This window comes from Budorcas taxicolor, chromosome X (genome assembly GCF_023091745.1).
Source record: "Budorcas taxicolor isolate Tak-1 chromosome X, Takin1.1, whole genome shotgun sequence".
NCBI lineage: Eukaryota > Metazoa > Chordata > Mammalia > Artiodactyla > Bovidae > Budorcas > Budorcas taxicolor.
In genome coordinates, this window is record NC_068935.1 from 140,124,951 (window position 1) to 140,142,375 (window position 17,425).

Sequence of the window (17,425 nt, forward strand, 5' to 3'; positions counted from 1 at the left end):
AGAGAGCAGGAGAGAGGTTTCGTGTGCCCACTGAAGGGTGAGTGGACTGCAAAGCTGCCGTTCTACGACCGAGACCCTAAAAGGTGGTGGAGTGGTCCAGACGCCCACATCCTGTCCACATCTGTGTCCTAGAGAGCCCCATGGGGACTGGTGTTCCGGGCTCCCGTGGTGTCACGTGTCCTACAGAATTACCTAGCCCTCAGGAGACCGTCCTTCCATGAGTGGTGGGGTGAGACCCCTGGTGGGAACCCTGGGGGCCACAGGTTAGCCCCTAGGAGCCAGTCCTCCTGAAGATGATGCGGGGTCATGTGACCCTTGAGCAAGACAGTAAAGAAGGAAGGCTCAAAGCGTCTCCCTTTCTGGGAGCCAGGAATCAGAGATGCATCTCTGGCACGGTTCAGGCGTGAGACAGACGGGAACGCAGGACATCCTCGTAGCTACTGGACTTCCCTTGAAAGTGCCTGTTTCACCCGAAACATGTCTACCCCAGGGTTCCACAGCGCCTCTGCACTTAGGAAAGGGACACTGTCCATGAGGCTTGCAAGATTTAATGACTCAGAGCACCCAGTACAACTGGACACTTAGCAGGGATCACAGGATGCATGGCTGAGAACCACACCAGCTCAGGGGTCCACTCAGCGTTCCTCTTTTCTGTGAGCTCCCTGGTCTTGATGGGAGACCTGGGGGCGGGTATACAGAGGGCCCGGAGGGTTGGGGAGATGAGGGTGATGGAGAGATGTGGTCCAGCTGAAACACACCTGTGAGGGCGGCACAGACCGTGGTGTTCCCCATTGGACCATGGTCTTCCTGGCAGGCCGCTGCCCACCGAAGGTCTCCCGGGTCATGACAAGAGACCCTGGGGGGAGACAGGACCCGGAGCATCGGGGGGATGAAGGTGATGGAGAGATGTGGTTCAGCACAATCAGACCTGCAAGTGTGGCACCAACCGTGATGTTCCCTGGGTCGGACCACAGTCTTCCCGGCAGCCCGCTACTCGCCGAAGGTCTCCCGGGTCACATCGGTGATGCCTGTTAACTGGCAGCTTCTGGCCCAGAGCTGCCGCTGAAGCTCCGGGTCGTACGTGGCCTCAAGAGACCGGGTCTCCCTCTCGTTGTAGAGATAGCGGCCACCGAGACCTTCCAGGGCTGGGGTGACTGCGGCATAGACGGAGGTCCAGGCTCCCTCGTCTGGGGTCTGCAGGGAGAAGAAACACAGAGGAAGATGCTAACTGTCAGAGCAGGGACACAGGGTCTCGGGAGCCCACAGACATCAAGAGGGAGACACAAGGCCCCTTACCGGGGGCCCATCGACTCATCAACTCAAGCCTGGCTGGCCAAGGCTGGGGGAGCTGGCACTCTGTGACCTCGCAATGGTGCATCCTTGTGGGTTGTGTTTCCACGTTGTTCTCATGCATTCCCACACACACATGCAAATAGCCTGTATGTGTTACATGTTACCTGTACGTGTTACACCCCCATTGCTCTGGATGACCAAAGGAAGCAGACTCTAAAGAGAAGGCTGGATACATCTCAAGAGAGCAGAGCTCTGTGGCTGCAATAAAAAAGGTCTTTCTCATGGATGTGACTCACTGCAGGGGTGAGACAAAGTGTGGGTTCTGGGCACAAACCCTGAGTTTAAATACTCAAGACTCCAGTTCTTTTTTTTTTTTTAATTCATTTTATTGAAGTATAGTTGATTTCTGAGGCTTCCCAGGTGGTACTAGTGGTAAAGAACCTGCCTGTCAATGCAGGAGAGTGTAAGAGACGCGGGAGACTGTAAGAGATGCAGGTTCGATCCCTGGGTTGGGAAGATCCTCTGCAGAAGGGCATGGCTACCCACTCCAGTGGGCTGCACCCACTCCCATATCCTTGCCTGAAGAATCCCACGGACAGAGGAGCCTGGGAGGTTACAGTCCATGGGGTTGCAAGGAGTCGGACCCACTTGAAGCAACTTAGCATGCATGCAGAGTTGATTCACAAGGTTGGGTTGATTCCTGCCATGCAGTGCAGGCTCTGTGAAACCAGAATGCCAACTGACTGGGTCAAAGCAGATGGCGGTTCAGCCTCAGGGTTGAACGCGTGCTCTCTAGCAATTTTGGAGGAAATGTTCAGACAGCAGAGAGGTCCTTGCTTTCCAAGCAGGGGAGGAGGTACGGTATGAGAACTGGAAAGTCTGAAAAGGAGCTTGAAAGGAATTAGAGAGACGGGAGAAAAGTGGATGCTGGGTGGAAGGCAGAAGGTTGGAATGTAACACATGCTGAGCTTCTGGGCTTAGGGCTCATGCCTGGGCGTGATCACTGGATTAGAAGTCGTGTCCAATTCTTTGTGACCCTGTGGACTGTAGCCCACCAGGCTCCTCCGTCCAGGGGATTCTCCAGACAAGAATACTGGAGTGGGTTGCCATTTCCTCCTCCAGGGGATCTTCCCGACTCAGGAATTGAACCTGCCTCTCCTTCCTATATTAGAAGGCAGATTCTTTACCGCTGAGCCACTTAGGAATCAAGAAAACTCCCTTATCTTATTGTCAAGGTAACGGTCGTTCTCGAGCTTGTCACTTAAACTTTGGAAAATCCACTCAACTCGGCCTACCCTGGTCCTTCTCATGTGCCTCTAAGAGTCTGTCTTTGGAAGCATCACCAGAAACAGATTGAGGCCTGGAGACAGCCTCATAGTCACATTTTCTAGACGGAGATAGGCTAAGAACATCTCCTGGGTAGTCATAGTGACAAATATCCTGTTGTTCTTGGTCAGATGGATTACCAGGGAGCGCTGCACCTCCACAGCAAAAACATGGTTAGATCAGCTCCCGGAGTGAGCCTGCTTCCTAAGTCAGTCATTCTCCAGGCTGAAATCCCAGGGGTCTGTGCCCAGAACCCCCACTTTGTCTCACCCCTGGAGTGAGTCACTTGCACGAGAAAGACCCTCTTTAATGTAGCCACAGGGCTCCGCTGTCTTGAGAGGTGTCCGGTCTTGTCTTCAGAGGCTGCCTCCTTTGGGTCGTCCAGCGGGCATTGTCTGGGGAGGAAGGGGTCCACTTCACTTCCCCTACACCTTGGAAACCCTCTTATCTGGCCCCTACACCTTGGAAACCCTCTTATCTGGGTAACACTCCTTGTGATTGGCATGTCCAATGGAACACAAGGATGGCTGTTTTAGGGGATGGTGCCTGTGGTGTGCTGGACATGAACTTGGGATGGGCACTTTGCCAGAAACTCAGGTACAGTCAGGAGGGATGAGATGTCATGGGATTCTGTCTGTTGATGTGATTCCCAAGCACAAACATACTACACCCTCATGCATACACACTCACATATACCCAGGCACAGACATTCACGGGCACACACACACACCCATGCACATGCCAATATTCACATGCTCACACAGTCACACGCACACACACCCCCATGCACACAGATGCATGTATATGGACACACAAATATTCACATGCACACACTCACATGCACACGCATGCATATGGATGCACAAACATACACATGAACAGACAGATATACTCAATGCACACACAACCAAGTGCCCACATGTATTCACATGCACACACAAATATTCACATGCACACACACTCACAGCACACACACCCATGCACACAAATGCATTTATGAGCACAGGCACACACACCCACACACATTCACACAGATACACATACCCTCAGGCACACACATGCATTTACACAGATGCACACACACCCATGCACACAAACCCATAAGCACACGAATGTATTTATATGGACACACAAGTGTTCACACAGACACACAAATATCCACATGCACCACACACACTCACATGCACACACACCCATGTACACAAATGCACTTATATGCAGACACACACCCAGGCACACACGTTCACACGGATACTCATACCCTCAGGCACACACATGCATTTACACAGATGCACACACACCCATGCACACAAACCCATAAGCACACGAATGTATTTATATGGACGCACAAGTGTTCACACAGACACACAAATATCCACATGCACCACACACTCACATGACACACACCCATGCACACAAATGCACTTATATGCAGACACACACCCAGGCACACACGTTCACATGGATACTCATACCCTCAGGCACACACATGCATTTACACAGATGCACACACACCCATGCACACAAACCCATAAGCACACAAATGTATTTATATGGACGCACAAGTGTTCACACAGACACACAAATATCCACATGCACCACACACACTCACATGCACACACACCCATGCACACAAATGCATTTATATGCAGACACACACCCAGGCACACACATTCACACAGATACACATATCCTCAGGCACACACATGCATTTACACAGATGCACACACACTCACATGCACACAAACGCACTTATATGCATGCAAACACATCCAGGTGCACACATTCACAAGGCTGCACATACATACACCCAGGCAGACACACGCATTTATATGGATAAATATTCACACAAATATTCACATGCACACACACACACACACTCACATGCATACCTTCACACACACACATATTCCCCCAGGCACAGACATGCATTTTCACACACGTGCAACTATTCATATGCACATACATACAAAACACACAAGCATTTACACGCAGACACACACATTCACATTTACACACATATAACTCCAGGAGTTGGTGATGGACAGGGAGGCCCGGTGTGCTGCAGTTCATGGGGTTGCAAAGAGTCGGACATGACTGAGCGACTGAACTGAACTGAACTGATGCCCTCATGTACACACATTCACACACACATAAGCATATCCTTGCATGCACACAGAAAACATTCACCCAATGTGGTCTTGACCATCCAGAGAGTTCTCTGACATAGAAAAGGGAAATTTTTTTTGAAAAGGAGCCATTCTCAGCGCTCACACATCTCATGCAGGATTAATCACATCCACTTATCCCACTTAAGCACATGATAGATGCCGGGCTAAAAACAGCCGCCCTCGATCACCTACAGAACATTTCCAGGCCTCGGGCAGATGACAGAGAGGAAGAAAATGCGATTTCATGTGTAATGTTTTAATTCCCAAATGTTTTGACAGCTCATGAAACGGACGGTTTTATGCATTTCTTCTTCCCCGCGTCTGACGGCACAGTCCCAAGTCTCGGCCATGAGGATCGTGACACATCACGCCTGCCTGAAAGGGAGAAGGTCCGAGACGCTGAGAGTCACCTGTGTTTCCATAAAGAAGGCAGAACGCTGACCAATTAATACTTTTGAATTGTAGTGCTGGAGCTGGAGAAGACTATTGAGAGTCCCTTGGACTGCAAGGAAATCCAACCAGCCCCTCCTAAAGGAAATCAGTCCTGAATATTCATTGGAAGGACTGATGCTGAAGCTGAAGCTCCAGTCCTTTGGCCACCTGATGTGAAGTGCTGACTCACTGGAAAAGACCCTGATGCTGGGAAAGATTGAAGGCGAGAGGAGAAGGAGTTGACAGAGGATGAGATGGTTGGATGGCATCACTGATTCAATGGACATGAATTTCAGTAAACTCCAGGAGATGGTGAAGGACAGGGAAGCCTGGCGTGCTGCAACCCATAGGGTCGCCAAGAGCCAGACGTGACTGAGCAACTTTAAGACAATAACAGTATTTTCGTGGCCCTGAATACCAAGATGGATAGTTTAGATAAGAGCTCCCGGGCACCTGGAGCTCACAACAGGAAGGGGCATTGGGTCAATGGGTGGGTACATGCGCGTGGAAAAAAGAAACCAAAATAAAAAGCAAAGAGAGCAGAGGGTGGGATTGAAACTGTGCTCAACAGAGCTGGGAGCTGTGTGCTGCAGAGAAAGATGAATGTGTTATAATTACATAATTACACAGCCCTTTGCAGGGTTGGAAACGCTTTCCCACATATTATGTCAGTGCCGCTCACAACAATCTTAGGAGATGCCATCATCCAGAATTAAGAAATTACAAAGATGAGGGGCAGAGTAGAGGGAGGGCAAGGGAGCGGGAGGGTGCACAGGATGGCCAGATTTTGGTTCTTCTGGAGACCCCAACCCTCCCCACCGTCATCCTGAATCAGGATGGGCATGTTCCCTGACAAGTCTCTTGTGTCTCTGCTGGAATCCCTGAAAGCTGCACTTTCTGTGTGTTTCTCTGAGTTGCAGACACATGCTCTCACCAGCCCAGCTGGCACTGGAGGCGGATACCCCACGGACACACCTCAGGGTCAAACCATCTGTACTTCTCATCTGCCTGGTACCCTATTTCCCAGACAGGCACCAACACACAGCCTGGTGTTCCTGCATCAGAAACCCCACATGACTCCTGAGACTTCCTTGCTTCACCTTTCAAGGTCAACGAGTCAAGACACTATGATGTGCTCTCTGGAATGGTCTTTTTTTTTTTTTCCTACTTATCTGTTTGGTCTTCCCCATGGCTCAGTGCTAAAGAATCACCTGCCAATGCAGGAGACGTGGGCTTGATCCCTGGGTCACGAAGAGGCCCTTGAGAAAGAAATGGCAACCCACTCCAGTATTCTTGCCTGGACAATCCCATGGACAGAGGAGCCTGGTGGGCTACAGTCCATGGGGTCACACAGAGTCGGACATGACTGAGTGCCTGAGTGCATGCACACCTGTGTATGCGCACACACACACATTTATTTATTTATCTGCACCAGGTCTTACTTGTGGCATGGGGCATCTTTCGTTGTGGCACATGAATTAGGCTGAGGTATGTGAAATCTAATTCTCTGACCAGGGATTGAACTCAGGCCTCCTGCATTGGGAGCGTGGAATCTTAGCCACTGGACCACCAGAGAAGTCCTGGAATCATCTTCAAAACAATCTCCTGTCTCTCTCCATGCTTGCAATGGCCTCTAACCAGACCCTGGGTTCACTGCCTATGGATCATGCCCTCTGGTCCATGGATGCTCTGTAGACTGTGGTCCACGGATGCTCTGTGGGCTGTGGTCCATGGATGCTCTGTGGGCTGAGGTCCACGAGATGCTCTGTAGACTGTGGTCCATGGGATGCTCTGTAGGCTGTGATCCACAGGATGCTCTGTGGGCTGTGGTCCATGGATGCTCTGTGGGGTGTGATCCATGGATGCTCTGTAGACTGTGGTCCATGGATGCTCTGTAGACTGTGGTCCATGGATGCTCTGTAGACTGTGGTCCATGGATGCTCTGTGGGCTGTGGTCCATGGATGCTCTGTGGGCTGTGATCCATAGGATGCTGTGTGGGCTGTGATCCATAGGATGCTGTGTGGGCTGTGGTCCATGGATGCTCTGTGGGCTGTGGTCCATGGATGCTCTGTGGGCTGTGGTCCATGGATGCTCTGTGGGCTGTGGTCCACAGGATGCTCTGTGGGGTGTGATCCATGGATGCTCTGTGGGCTGTGGTCCATGGATGCTCTGTGGGCTGTGGTCCATGGATGCTCTGTGGGCTGTGGTCCATGGATGCTCTGTGGGGTGTGATCCATGGATGCTCTGTAGACTGTGGTCCATGGATGCTCTGTAGACTGTGGTCCATGGATGCTCTGTAGACTGTGGTCCATGGATGCTCTGTGGGCTGTGGTCCATGGATGCTCTGTGGGCTGTGATCCATAGGATGCTGTGTGGGCTGTGGTCCATGGATGCTGTGTGGGCTGTGGTCCATGGATGCTCTGTGGGCTGTGGTCCATGGATGCTCTGTGGGCTGTGATCCATAGGATGCTGTGTGGGCTGTGGGCCATGGATGCTCTGTGGGCTGTGGTCCATGGATGCTCTGTGGGCTGTGGTCCATGGATGCTCTGTGGGCCGTGATCCATAGGATGCTGTGTGGGCTGTGGGCCATGGATGCTCTGTAGACTATGGTTCATGGGATGCACTGTAGACTGTGGCCCATGGGATGCTCTGTAGACTGTGGCCCATGGGATGCTCTGTAGACTGTGGTCCATGGGATGCTCTGTAGACTGTGGTCCATGGATGCTCTGTGGGCTGTGGTCCATGGATGCTCTGTAGACTGTGGTCCATGGGATGCCCTGTAGACTATGGTTCATGGGATGCACTGTAGACTGTGGCCCATGGGATGCTCTGTAGACTGTGGTCCATGGGATGCTCTGTAGACTGTGGTCCATGGATGCTCTGTGGGCTGTGGTCCATGGATGCTCTGTGGGCTGTGGTCCATGGATGCTCTGTGGGCTGTGGCCCATGGATGCTCTGTGGACTGTGGCCCATGGATGCTCTGTGGGCTGTGGTCCATGGGATGCTCCAGAGGCTGGAAGCATCTGATTCTACGTCACTGCTGGCATCAAGTATGTGGCATCCCTGGATAGGGTGTAGCCCCAAAATCTAAGCCACTCACTGCAAGTGAGCAATGGCAAGCTTGGGCTCTCCTGTGTCCAGACTGGAGCTGGAACCAGGTATCCTGAGGAGACTCGAGAAAGGGGGATATCAGATCATTATCAGGGGGTCAGGGGTTCAGATGGGGACCCCAATGAGAAGGGGGCAGTGACAGTATGATCACCCCCATCTTTTTTTTTTTTTAATTTTAAAATCTTTAATTCTTACATGTGTTCCCAAACATGAACCCCCCTCCCACCTCCCTCCCCATAACATCTCTGTGGGTCATCCCCATGCACCAGCCCCAAGCATGCTGTATCCTGCATCAGACATAGACTAGCGATTCAATTCTTACATGATAGTATACATGTTAGAATGCCATTCTCCCATATCATCCCACCCTCTCCCTCTCCCTCTGAGTCCAAAAGTCCGTTATAGACAGCTGCGTCTTTTTTCCTGTCTTGCATACAGGGTCGTCATTGCCATCTTTCTAAATTCCATATATATGTGTTAGTATACTGTATTGGTGTTTTTCTTTCTGGCTTACTTCACTCTGTATAATCGGCTCCAGTTTCATCCATCTCATCAGAACTGATTCAAATGAATTCTTTTTAATGGCTGAATAGTACTCCATTGTGTATATGGACCACAGCTTTCTTATCCATTCATCTGCTGATGGACATCTAGGTTGTTTCCATGTCCTGGCTATTATAAACAGTGCTGCGATGAACATTGGGGTACATGTGTCTCTTTCAGTTCTGGTTTCCTCGGTGTGATCACCCCCATCTTGAGCTATTTCTGCATCACCCATGGTCTGAGCCTAACTCAGGCTTCTTGGACCCTTGGATTGTTCTTCAGTTGTGTCTGACTCTTTGTGACCCCATGGGCTGCAACACGCCAGGCTTTCCTGTCCTTCACCGTCTCCTGGAGTTTGCTCAATCTCCTGTCCATTGAGTTGATGGTGCCATTCAGCCATCTCATCCTCTGTCGTCCCCTTCTCCTCCCGCCTTCAATCTTTCCCAGCATCGAGGTCTTTTCCAGTGAGTTGGCTCTTCACACGAGGTGGCCAAAGTATTGGAGCTTTAGCATCAGTCCTTCGAGTGAGCATTCATGCTTGATTTCCTTTAGGATGGACTGGCTGGATCTCCTTGCAGTCCAAGAGTCTTCTCCAGCACCACAGTTTGAAACTATCAACTCTTCGGTGCTCAGCCTCCTTTGTGGCCTAAGCTCAGCCTTCAGCTCCACTCTGAGGACCACACTGTCTGCGTTCTGCCCTCAACACAAGCGCAGATCATTACTGCCATATTCCTCCTCTTAGGGCTCGAGAGGATGGCTGAGGAAGCCACAGAGTCAGGAGCAGGGGAGTTCCTGGCACAATCATGGGACATGCCTGCTCCACGCCTCATTAACTGTCTTCGGCGCTCTGTGCAGAGGGCGTGCGTGAGACGTCACCCAGCTGCCGGCAGTGATCGATGGAACGGTCTCGATTCGCTCGTGGAAAGAACCATATAAGGGTTTCCCTCGAGGCTCGGTGGTAAAGAATCCACCAGCCAATGCAGGATATTCATGTTCCATCCCCGGTCTGGGAAGATCCCGCGTGCCACAGAGCAACTAAGCCACCGCAACTACTGAACCTGTGTCTCAGAGCCTGTGCTCGGCAGTAACAGAAGGCACCACCTTGAGAAGCCCTCAAGCACCTCAACTGGAGAGTTACCCTGCTCTGTGCAGCTGCAGAAAATTCCACACAGGAATGAAGACCCAGCGTGGCCAATAAATAAAGAAAACTACTTTTAAAAAACTAATTAAGCGTCTCATCTTCATAAATGTATCAACCTATCATTTTTTTTTTCCAAGGGAAAAACTGCCATGCTCCGGGAACTGGCTCTGAACTTGGAATCAAGTCCACGGTTTTTGGTAAGGTGCAGAATAGAGGTTTCAGAGTGAGGTACCAGGGAAGTCCTCTACACGCGAACTCTCAAGTTGCAAACTCGCAAAGATGTGAAGGTGCGTTCCATCAGGCTCAGGCGTGAGTGACACTGCAGCTCACCCTCCGTGTACTCTGCTGACAGTTCTTCAGCCCTGCCGTCTCCCACCGCCTCCTCCTGCTCGGTCACTAACTCCTCTTGCCTGATTCTGTCGATGCCAGCCCCTGTGTGCCAGCTGTTGCCCTGGACGACTGTCCTTCTCACGGTACCGTACTATAAGATTGAAAATGTTTATCTTGTGTTTGCTTTTTGTGTATTTTTTGTGTGAAAAGAACTATAAAGCTAAGACAGTACAGAACTATTCAGCCGACTGGGTTAGTTGGGTACCCCGGCTAACTCTGTTGGACTCACAAATAGGACGTAGGGACGTGCTCCTGGAATGGAACTCGTTTGTACGTAGGGGACGGACTAAAAAGAATGTCACTAAATGACGTAAAGGGACACAAAGACACGTCAGTCCTACAGACTCCCCCCACTGTCCAGGGATCAAGGGCACACCCTTTTGAGAATTCACACAAGTCATACACATACGCATGCATCTAGGGAAGTAACTCGTATAGTATATGGTTGCGTGTGTGCTCAGGTGAGTCCGACTCTCTCTGTGACCCCATGGACTGTGGCCCGCCAGGCTCCTCTGTCCATGGGATTCTCCAGGCAAGAATAATAGAGTGGGTTGCCATTTCCTTTTCCAGGGGATCTCCCCAACTTAGGGATTAAATCCAAGTCGCCTGCATTGGCTGGGGGATTTTTTATCACTGTGCCACCTGTGAAGCCCCTTTTCCATGTACATATATCTGTTTATGCATGTGTCTCCAGATACAGATACAGATAAATATTAGTATATCTATTTTTTGGTTTCTCCATCTCCAGAATATTTTCCTCCTATGTTCTAATATCATTGGTTATGACTCTCCAATATTACTGCTTTGTATCTTCTTGAAACAGAAAATACAGTGGAAAAGAGTATCGGCAACATACGTGAAAGACACAAATTAGCAGTCAGAATAAACAAACGGGGGTGAATCCAAAAGAGAAAGCCTAATATTTAACAACTTATGACCAACCTAGATAGCATGTTGAAAAGCAGAGACATTACTTTGCTGACTTAGGTCTGCCTAGTCAAGGCTATGGTCTTCACAGTGGTCATGTATGGATGTGAGAGTTGGACTGTGAAGAAGGCTGAGCGCTGAAGAATTGATGCTTTTGAACTGTGGTGTTGGAGAGGACTCTTGAGAGTCCCTTGGACTGCAAGGAGATCCAACCAGTCCATCCTAAAGGAGATCAGCCCTGGGATTTCTTTGGAAGGAATGATGCTAAAGCCGAAACTCCAGTACTTTGGCCACCTCATGCCAAGAGTTGACTCATTAGAAAAGACTTTGATGCTGGGAGGGATTGGGGGCAGGAGGAGAAGGGGACGACAGAGGATGAGACGGCTGGATGGCATTACCGACTCGATGGACGTGAGTTTGAGTGGACTCTGGGAGTTGGTGATGGACAGGGAGGCCTGGCGTGCTGGGATTCATGGGGTCGCAGAGAGTCGGACACGACTGAGCGACTGAACTGAACTGAACTGAATGTTTCCAACAGCCACATGCATGGAAACAACGTGGATATCCACCGGCAGATGAATGGATAAAGAGGATATGGTGACTGCACACGCATGGAGTATCAGCCAGCCACAGAAAAGAATGCGATCATGCCATTTGCACCAACACAGGTGGATGCAGAGATGGTTATAATACGTAAGGTCAGCCAGACAGAAAAAGACAAATACCATACGATATCACAGATATGGGGGATCTTAATAAAGAAAGGGTACAAATGAACATTTTTCCAAAACCGAAATAGAGTCGCAGACACAGAAAACAAACTGATGGTTACTTGGGGGTAAAGGAGCGAGGGATGAATTGGGAGATGGAAACTGACATATACACACTAGGATATATAAGACGGATAACTACAAAGGACCTGCTGTGCGGCACAGGGAACTCCACTGGATATTCCGAATCGATCTAGATGGCCAACAGTCTAAAGAGAGATTGGATACACGCATATTCATAAACGGTTCACCTTGTCGTACTCCTGAAACGAACACAACTCTGGAAATCAACTTACAGCTCCAACATTTTAATAAACACATAAAGTTTCATCAAAAAAAAAAAAAAAAAAAGAGAGAGAAAGGCTAAACATCACCAACTCACTGGACATGAGTTTGAGCAAACTCCAGGAGACAGTGAAGGACAGGGAAGCCTGGCGTGCCGCGATTCCTTAGGGTCACGGTGAGTGGGACACAGCTTAGTGATCAAACCACAACAGAAACAGACACCCCCTAAACGAAAGGGGAAACGTGACGAGCAGACGTGTCCAAAAAGGCAACGTTCAGATGCGAAGTAATCCCACGGAGACTGCTGAACCACAGGGTGTTTCGGAAAATGCTCATTAAAACACAGCTAGCCCCGTTTCCTGCTCCAGGATGCAAGCACCCAGCAGTTGACTCAAGCTGGCAAAGACTAAATACTCCAGCGCTTAACGTGCGTAAAGAAGGTGCAAAGCATCTGGAAACAGTGAGAAACTTTATTCTCTTGGGCTCCAAAATCCCTGCAGATGGTGGCTGCAGCCATGAAATTAAAAGACGCTTGCTCCTTGGAAGGAAAGCTATGACCAACCTAGATAGCATATGAAAAAGCAGAGACATTACTTTGCCAACAAAGATCCGTCTAGCCAAAGCTATGGTTATTTCTAATGTATGGATGTGAGAGTTGGACTGTAAAGAAAGCTGAGTGCCAAAGAATTGATGCTTTTGAACCGTGGTGTTGAAGAAGATGCTTGAGAGTCCCTTGGACTGCAAGGAGATCCAACCAGTCCAACCTAAAGGAAATCAGTCCTGAATATTCTTTGGAAGGACCGATGCTGAAGCTGAAACTCCAATCCTTTGGCCACCTGATGGGAAGAACTGTCTCATTCAAAAAGACCCTGATCCTGGGAAAGATTGAAGGCAAGAGGAGAAGGGGACGACAGAGGATGAGATTTTTACATGGCGTCACTGAGTTTAAATGGACATGCGTTTGAGAAGGCTCTGCGAGTTGGTGAAGGACAGGGAAGCCTGGCATGCTTCCGTCCATAGGGTCGCAGAAAGTCGGAAGGGATTGAGCGAATGAAAAACAAAATCATGTTGAATTCTCAGCGCTGAGACTGTGCACTGGAAAAACGGTCTTCTAAATCCAAACGGAATTCCCAGGAAGCATTGACATAGGAGGCCCTTCTAGTCTTATAATCCCACTGCCTCTGATGTTCCCAACAGAAAGAGAAATGGCGGTCTGCGGAAGACCAAACCTGCAGGAACAGCAAAAAACCAGAAAGAACCCGCGCATTCCTACCCCAGAGAAAGGATCTGAACCACTTCATGGGTGCGGGTGGAGGACTTCACAAGGACAGGGGTCAATAATCTACTCTGACATACCTCAACGTGGGCAGCTCTCAACCACGTGCAGGGTGATAAACTGTGACCTCCCCCAGGAGACAAATCTAAGTGTGTGAATGCATGCGTGCCGAGTCCATTCAGCAGTGTCTGACTCTTTGCGACCCTGTGCACTGTATCCCCGCCTGGCTCCTCTGTCCATGGGATTCTCCAGTCAAGAACACTGGAGTGGGGTTGCCATGCCCTCCTCCAGGAGATCTTCCAGATTCAGGTATGAACCCCTGTCTCCTGCACTACAGGCAGAGCCACCTGGCGAAGCCCCAAAATACCAGGCATAGGTGATGAATTCAATCTCCAGCCCCCCTCTCCCTGGAGGTCAGAGGGTTAAGACTGAAAAGTCCCACCCTTTAAAGGCCAGTTGGTTGCCTCGGCAACCAACCCCCACCCTAGGGCAAGTCCCAAAGGTCACACATTTACATAACAAGGGGAGTCTTTCAGGATCTCAGCACTTGGGAAATTCCAAGGGTTTTAGGAGGGCTGAGGCAGAAAAAGGGACCAAAAAAAAAAAAAAACCCCAAAACCCAAATACATGCATTTATCATAGACCACAATATCACAAGCATCAAGAAAAAGGTGGGCAAAGTGAAAGATGGCTTACTTTCAGATAAGGAACAGCAGCATCTGAAATCTCGACGCTCCCTAAAGTAAGTTAAAAATTCCCCCTCCTGTTAGATTTGTTCAGATGAGATGATTATAGTAGAGTCATATACATATTATTATATTACTATTGGAGAAGGAAATGGCAACCCACTCCAGTGTTCTTGCCTGGAGAATCCCAGGGAGGGGGGAGCCTGACGAGCTGCCGTCTTTGGGGTCGCACAGAGTCGGACACGACTGACGTGACTTAGCACCAGCATAATCATATAAGCGTACAGTCATATACACTTATAAGTAAGTATACTGATACTTATATAGTCATAAAACATATTATAGCATATTACAGGTATAGTATAGTATACTCTAGTCAAAGCTATGCTTTTTCCCGTAGTCATGTATGGATACGAGAGTTGCACCGCAAAGAAGGCTGAGAACCAAAAAACTGATGCTTTTGAACTGTGGTGTTGCAGAAGACGCTTGAGAGTCCCTTGGACTGCAAGGAGATCCAACCAGTCCATCATAAAGGAGATCAGTCCTGAATATTCACTGGAAGGACTGATGCTGAAGCTGAAACTCCAATCCTTTGGCCACCTGATGCAAAGAGCTGACTCACTGGAAAAGACCCTGATGCTGGGAAAGATTGAAGGCAGGAGGAAAAGGGGACGACAGAGGATGAGATGGTTGGATGGCATCACTGACTCGATGGGCATGGGTTTGAGCAAGCTCCGGGAGTTGGGGATGGACAGGGAGGCCTGGCGTGCTGCGGTCCACGGGGTCACAGAGTCAGACACGACTGAGCGACTGAACTACAACAAGATACCACTTGTAAAAACGTAACCACCGCCTAAACATAGGGAAATATGAGCAAATGATTAAACAGAAGGAGACCTCTTCATGCTACAATGGGTTTTTTCCCTATTTGTAAAAATCATCTAAAAGGTGGTTTAGAAACATAATCTGGTCAGTCGAGAAGCGCTGAACTCAAAAAAATAAATGCACAATGTGAGAACTGGCAGTTAAGCTTTATTTCAGGCAAAATGAGAACTGCGGGCCAGCAGACAGCACTTGAGATAGCTCTGAGATACTGCTCCAAAGAGCCAAGTGGGGGAAGGTCAGTACACGTATTATTTTACGCAAGGTTTCTGCTCGTCACGGGGAGCGGTCACCACCATGCAGGACTTGTCAGTGCTTTTCTAGCTATGAGGAGATGAAATAACCGAGCTCATGAAATGGGCTCCTGAGAATACCCAGCCCTCTGAAGACCTGTCCTGCCAGTCTTTCCCGGAGCAGTCTTTCCTGTCTGCTGTCCACGCTGAGCCCCTTTCAGGGAATGTGGAAGGTCTGCAGCCGTAGCAGCGCTTGGTTGAATCCTTGCAGAGGTGGACAGAAGATGCCCACGGCAACTACTAGTGTGTTGTTGACAAACGGTAAACACAAAGAGATTGGCGCTTCCCTGGTGGCTCAGAGGTTAAGAATCCGCCTGCAGTGCGAGAGACCCAGGTTCCATCCCTGGGTCGGGAAGATCCCCTGGAGAAGGACACGGCAGCCCACTCCAGTATTTTTATGGACAGAGGAGCCTGGCGGGCTACAGTCCACGGGGTCACAAAGAGTCAGACGCACTGAGCGACATAGCACAGCACCCACGTCTCATTCACAAGAAGAAATGAGATTTCAAATGGAACCAGAGAGGGGAAGCGGGTGATACAGGCGAGGCGGGTTTTGCTGTCCCGGTGACGGACATGCGATTACAGCTGCTGCCGGCTGCTTGCTGGGGACAGTCGCCTCTGCTTCTTCACATCTGCCAGAATCTGAGCTCCGTGGGTGGTCCCGGAATTCCGGACCGAGGGGAACCCGGAGGCGGAGAAGTGGCGACAGTCACAGTCACTGACAGCGTCCACCCCGCCCCTCCAGAGCTCTGACCATCGCGGTTGCTAATCTGTGAGATTCCCACAGAGAGGACGAAATGAATTCTGCGCACCTGCCAGGACTGCGGAGGTGGGTGATTTACCCGACTCCCCTCGGGGAGTCAGCACCTCCCACGGAAAAGATCACAGCTCGAGGAGGGATGTGATTCCAGCAAGAAGCCACATGACTGCGCAGCAAAGACACAACCTGACTGGTAACAGCGACAAACGTGGAGACCTACACACACTGCATATGGGCTGGGGACACCGTTCTACACGCACACCAGCAGACGTGTTGTGGGAGGTTGGGGTCCCCGTATTCCATGTCTGTGTCCCTTAGCTAGGGGCCGCCCTGGTGGCTCAGACTATAAGCAATCCACCTGCAATGCAGGAGACCCGGGTTCGATCCCTGGGTGGGGAAGATCCCCTGGACGAGAGCATGGCAGCCCACTCCAGTATTCCTGCCTGGAGAATCGCACGGACAGAGGAGCCTGGCGGGCTACAGTCCATGGGGTCACAGAGAGTCGGACACGACTCAGCGTCTAACTCACAGAGCACATCCTCTAGCTAAACAAACTCCTTCTCGAGAATTTATCCTAAAGAGAAAATCACACGGAAGATCCCAACAGACATCTCTGCAAACAAAGACACACGGACGGCCCTCGGGTACATGAAAAGATGCTCAGCGTCGCTGGTTACTAAAGAAACGCAAATCAAAACTCCAATGAGGGGACACCTCACACTGGTCAGACGGAAATGAAGCGAAAGTCGCTCAGCTGTGTCCGATTCTTTGCGGCCCCATGAATATACAGTCCATGGAATTCTCCAGGCCAGAATACTGAAATAGGTAGCCTTTCCCTTCTCCAGGGGATCTTCCTGATCCAGGGATCTAACCCAGGGATCTCCCGCATTCCAGGTGGATTCTTTACCAGCTGATTCTTTACCAGTACAGTATGGAGGTTCCTTAAAGAAAAAAACATTAACAATACATCCACCATCTGACCCTGCAATCTTACTGCTAGGAATATATCTGAAGAAAGCCATGTTTAGAAAAGATAGCTGTAACTCAACCTTCACAGCAGTTTTGGTGGCAATGTATACTTGCACAGGCATTATGGAAAACGGTATGGAGTGTTTGCAAAAAACTAGAAACAGAGCGA

The 17,425-nt window shown here is 49.9% G+C and overlaps 1 protein-coding gene across 1 annotated transcript in view; it reads right to left on the bottom strand.

The window, feature by feature from the left end:
• Positions 1–539: 539 nt before the first annotated feature.
• Positions 540–17,425, bottom strand: part of DHRSX (dehydrogenase/reductase X-linked) — a 101,476-nt gene continuing 84,590 nt past the window's right edge. Inside the window, exon 7 of the mRNA XM_052662972.1 lies at positions 540–1,194. Within this exon, the coding sequence (XP_052518932.1) occupies positions 991–1,194 (204 nt within the window). The 3' untranslated portion in view covers positions 540–990. The remainder of the gene's footprint in view (positions 1,195–17,425) is intronic.